General features: G+C 36.4%; 1 protein-coding gene across 2 annotated transcripts in view; it reads right to left on the reverse strand.

Annotated features, from left to right (window-relative positions):
• Nucleotides 1–1,065: 1,065 nt before the first annotated feature.
• The window catches only part of LOC107686453 (prosaposin-like), an 11,081-nt gene continuing 6,904 nt past the window's right edge, over nt 1,066–5,242 (reverse strand). The window contains exons 10-12 of one of the 2 annotated variants that reach the window (XM_016483463.1): nt 3,213–3,323; nt 3,024–3,085; nt 1,066–2,753 (exon numbers count right to left, since the gene is read on the reverse strand). In XM_016483463.1, coding sequence (XP_016338949.1) covers nt 3,050–3,085; nt 3,213–3,323 — 147 coding nt within the window. In that variant the 3' untranslated portion in view covers nt 1,066–2,753; nt 3,024–3,049. Of the gene's footprint in view, nt 2,754–3,023; nt 3,086–3,128; nt 3,324–5,242 lie in introns of those variants that run through there. The other variant, XM_016483462.1, reaches the window with a different exon arrangement.

A 5,242-nucleotide genomic window follows, 5' to 3' on the forward strand; every position in this document is an offset into this window, starting at 1 on the left:
CTCCTTGAAACATTTACAGCCCTTTCCGTGGTTGAGGTACAAAATCGGGCCTTCAATGTACGGTATGCGTTGTTTTAAAGGTGTTTAAACCATTTTATGCTTGGAACTCATACAAACTAAAATTGAGTAAATTTGTGGTTTTCTGTAAAACTACACTGCTATTCAAATGTTTGGGGTTGTTTAATTACTTTTTTTTTTTTTTTTTCTTTCCAGTTTATACTCTCCATGGCTTCATTTAATCAAAAATACAGTAATCTTGTGAAATACTACAATTTAAAATAACTTTATTTGAATATATTTTTAAATATTAATTTATTCCTGTAATGGTAAAGGTGAATTTTCAGCGTCATTACTTCAGTCTTCAATGTCACACGATCCTTCAGAAATCATTCTAATATGCTGATTTGATGCTTTAACATTATCAATGTTGAAAGCTGTTGAAAGCAGTTTTTGCTGCTTAATATTTTTGTTTGAAGTTCTTTATTTTCCCCCCTGGATTCTTGGAATAGAAAGTCTTTTGTAACATGATAAATATATTTACTGTTCATTTTGATTAATTTAATGCCTGCTTGCTGAATAAAAGATCTTACACAAAATATAGAAATTTACTAACCCCAAACTTTTGAACAATAACAATCATGAAGATGGATCATTGAAATTTGTGGCGCACATAGCAGGGGTTTCTGCAAGTCCATACATGTAGTCTTGAAACTCAAAGGTCACATGGCTTAAAAATAGCATGCTATTTGATACTTTAGGGCAGGGGTAGGCAACGTCGGTCCTGGAGTGCCGCGGTCCTGTAAAGTTCTAAACTTTTTTTGACTCCAACCCTAATCAAACACCTGAACAAGCCAATCAAGGTCTTCAGAATTACTAGGGCTACAGGCAGGTGAGGTTTTTTTTTCAGGGTTGGAGCTAAACTCTGCAGGACATCGGCACTCCAGGACAGACGTCGCCTACCCCTGCTTTAGGGACTGGCCTTCATTTCCATATTTCAATATTCTCATGGTGTTTTTTTTTTTGTTTTTTTTTGGATCAACCTCTGGAGGGTTGAACTAAATATTTTAACCTAAAACAAGTTAAAATGAACATGAATGCTTAGAAATATGGGGAAAAAGTTGTCTTGCAAGTGTCAAGCCATTGCAAATTAATGACACAACTCTGAAAAAGGATGGAAATTCAGTGTAAGAGTGAACAAACAACACCAGAGTTTCATATTTGGTGATCCTTAGTCGTGTGTGTGTGTTTTAGGATGAGTGGATTGAGCAGTGCAGCCTCGTTCCTTGGAGAACTAATGCTTAAAAATAAAACCTTCAAAAAAAAAGTTAAACCAAATTTAACCAGACATTAAGGCAAATTTGAAGTCACCTTTGCAGTGACAAACCACAAAACCAGTGTCATTCTACATCACTCATTAAATAACGAGGACTTGCACAAATGTGCAAACCTCACCACTGTGATTGTACTGAGAGTTTTGATCGTGAGAAATCTCTATAAACTGTTGATATGATATACTGTTCTGACAGAAAAGCCGGAGTCATTTTCAAAGGTGATCCCATAATTCCAGTCTCCCAGTGGTGTCAGAAATGTTCAGGTAAGGAAACCACTATTTGACAGAGCCTTTGCTAAGGGCAAAATACCATAGGTTAGAAGACAATACATGGCATGCCTGTATACAGCCTAAGACTGGTCACAGTTGAAAGCAAGTTTGTTTATTCATTCAAACATACAGCTACTGTTTAACAGCAATGAAATAAAAGTGGGAAGTATATAGTGACAATGCCATAATATGGTTAAATCAACATGTCTTTGTGCATAAAGCGTGAGAACAAAGCTACATAAGATTTTCAAGAGAGGTGAAGAGCAATTTTCAAAAGCCAGAAGCAAAACAGATCCATTGCAGTCTAGCACAAAAGGTTATTTTGTATCTGTATGTTGATATATTATAAAACATTTTCAGGATATGACATCAACAGAGAAAAATACTCTTGTGTCTTTACTAGTGACTTTCACATTAAGGGTCAAGAAATATTGAGTCAACCATTTATTGTAGCTATTTTGCCATTTATAGGCCTTGACAGTGTCAAGTAAACTAAACATTTAGTATGCCCTACAATAATTTACCATAGTAATAGTTTCAGATCAAATACTATAGTGACATACTATAGTTTTTTATGACAGTGGTGTCTAATGCAAAGTGTAAGACCAATAACTGCAATACAATATTTTAACCAAAACTATGGTTACTATAGAAAATATTTGCATAATACAGGGAGTATACTGAACATCCTCTAATGAACACGAAAATGTGCTGTTTTAGTTTAAAAATTTACATTATTACTGATCAAATGTTTATGCACCCCAATGTAATGATTCGTATGCAAGATAATATTGTAAATGAACTTTGAATTGACCTCACTGATGGTTTGTGCAAACCACTGAAAAGACTGAAAGTATCGTGAGATCAGTGATGTTGCTTGAGCAACAGTATTTCTTTTTGTTAAAATAATAGCTGCCCCAGAAAACATGTTTTTATACATGTTTGTTCTATTTTATATTGTTTACTGAAGATATTATACAAGCCTGTGACTTTGTTAGCCTCAATTTCAATTCGAAAAGCAAATATAACCATGAAAATCCAGGAAAGGAGGAAAAATGCTGTGGCGTTGGTCCAGTAGGCCCATCAGCCTTTCATATAGGCTACATTGTTAATGCTGAGACACTGTTAAAACTCACACAAATAACCTTTGACCCTGTTGTTGGAAGAAAACAAAAAGAGTTTCAACACTCAAATCAAAAACCGATCAATAAGTCAATACATACTGCGTTTTTGTTTTCAAATGGTAATGTTGACCCCAGAAGTTCATTCATATTTAATATGTCACACTGAACATACTAGATGTAATGACTCAAGGACGGAGCAGTAAGTTATCCAATGGGTCCGAATTATGTTCAGTAAATAAAGGAATTTATCAATTTATTAGCAATTAATTGACATTTGGCAAACTAAACGTCAACATTACCATGTAGTATAGACAGCTGAAACAGATTATTCCCACACGTTCTTCTGACAGAAGGGAACTGCCTGTAAGAGTGAAATAAATGTATGCATAAAATTTAATGTACAACATCCAGAACATAAGCTAAAGGTGATTAGAATACTAGAATGTGCATGCACATTTATATGGCATAAGGCTTTTTGGTGCACTTACCCCACAGTCAACAGCAGTCTGGAGGTCTCTGCAGCTGTAGATTGGTCCGAGACTACAGGGGTCAGCAGCAATGACAGGCTTCTTCTCACCAGAAACACACAAATTTGCCTTCTATAGGGTCCAGACAACAGAAAAAAATACCTAATTTAAACATTTCAAACTATTAAAGGAATAGTTCACCCAAAAATGAAAATTACCCCTTGATTTACTCACCCTCAAGCCATCCTAGGTGTATGACTTTCTTCTTTCAGATGAATACAATCGGAGTTATATTTAAAAATGTCCTGGCTTTTCCAAGCTTTATAATGGCAGTGAATGGTGGTTGAGATTTTGAAGCCCAAAAAAGTGCATCCATTCTTCATAAAAAGTGCTCCACACGGCTCCGGGGGGTTAATAAAGGCCTTCTGAAGTTAATCGATGCATTTGTGAATGAAAAATATACATATTTAAAACTTTATCAATTGTGATCTCTAGCTTCCGCTGTCATGCGCACGTTCGCGAGAGAGTGGCGTTCCAGCTGATGATGTAGGACATAGGCGTGGCATAAACTCCTGTGACAGTATGCTACTCTCGCAACCCCCCGGAGCCATGTGAAGTACTTTTTTAATGATGGATGGATGCACTTTTATGGGCTTCAAAATCTCGACCAACATTATAAAGCTTGGAAGAGCCAGGACATTTTATAACTCAGATTATATTCATTTTTGGGTGAACTATCTCTTTAAGCACATTCAACCAAAACACATTTGTTAGAAAGTCAAATGAAGTAATGTATTTTAAGGCGAATTCTGTTTTTTTTTTTTTTTTGTCAAGTCATCTGAATGGTGTGTACACATGATATGAAGACTATACTCATAATAGTATTCTATAAGTGTTTTAATTATACATGTCAATGTATTACGGCAAGTTGATGACGTGACCTGTTTCACTAAAGGCAATAGCTGCGTCCCAAATGACACACTATACACTGCACTCACTATTATGCACTATGTACTCAACCATGTATAGTATGAATTATATAAGGTTATTTTGTCATTCATAATCGGAGTCTCATAGCCTCTCCCCCTTCGGTACGTAATTAAAACTGCGACAATTGAGTGCATGAAGTGTCCAACATTCCACACTTAATTTTGTCGGTTATTTAAGTGCATCATCTGGGTATTTAAAGTGCACTTTTCTTTTTGGAATTTTCAGTGTGAATGCACTACTCGCGCCATTTATACTACTAAACGTCATAGAATAGTGCATAAGTACGCGATTTGGGACGCACCTATTTTGCTAGAAACGTGTTGTTTGGTGACACGAAGAGCAAAAATAGTAAGTCAAACACACTTATTATCGTGCTTTACCAGCGGAGACAATGAGAGAATCAGTACCTCTGAAAAGCTCTGAAGCCAGGAGACAGAAAGCCCGCCAAGGCGCGTAAACAATGGTATGTTTTAACAGGTTAGACCGCTCTCTAAAACCAAGTATTGGTGCAATTTACGTAAAACTCAGAGACAATCATAATGATCCGCGTCAACAGATTGCAGTGCCATGTGTAACACCATTGTGACTGATCGGTACTTAAATTACACAGACGACAGCGATGCTAACGCTAGTAAAGCAACTACTGACAATGCAGCAGGGTTGGAAGGGAATAAACAAAACAACAGGATTTCAATACCCTTAAGTGTTGAGTTTAGTGCACAGTTTATTCATGGACACCTAGCAAAGCCTTACCAATCTCATAGCACCATGCTAAACACCATTCAGAACACCTTAACAATCGCACAGCAATGCACTGATATTATATTGGCGGGTTTTGCATGGGTAAACAACAAATGTGTGCTCTGATTTTTCTTTGTTCAGTGAATTTTTGCAGGTGAAATCCAGTCATTTTAATTTAAATCAATGCGGTCAGGAATTTTGCATGAGGGCGAAAGATTTCTTCACGCAGATTTCACATCCCTGTTGAAAAAACCAGCATATGCTGGTTAGGTATGTTTTGACGCTGGGATGCTGGTTTAAGCTGGTCCTTTGCTGGTTTA

The sequence above is a fragment of the Sinocyclocheilus anshuiensis genome, unplaced genomic scaffold, assembly GCF_001515605.1.
Source record: "Sinocyclocheilus anshuiensis isolate Anshui unplaced genomic scaffold, SAMN03320099.WGS_v1.1 scaffold838, whole genome shotgun sequence".
Lineage (NCBI taxonomy): Eukaryota > Metazoa > Chordata > Actinopteri > Cypriniformes > Cyprinidae > Sinocyclocheilus > Sinocyclocheilus anshuiensis.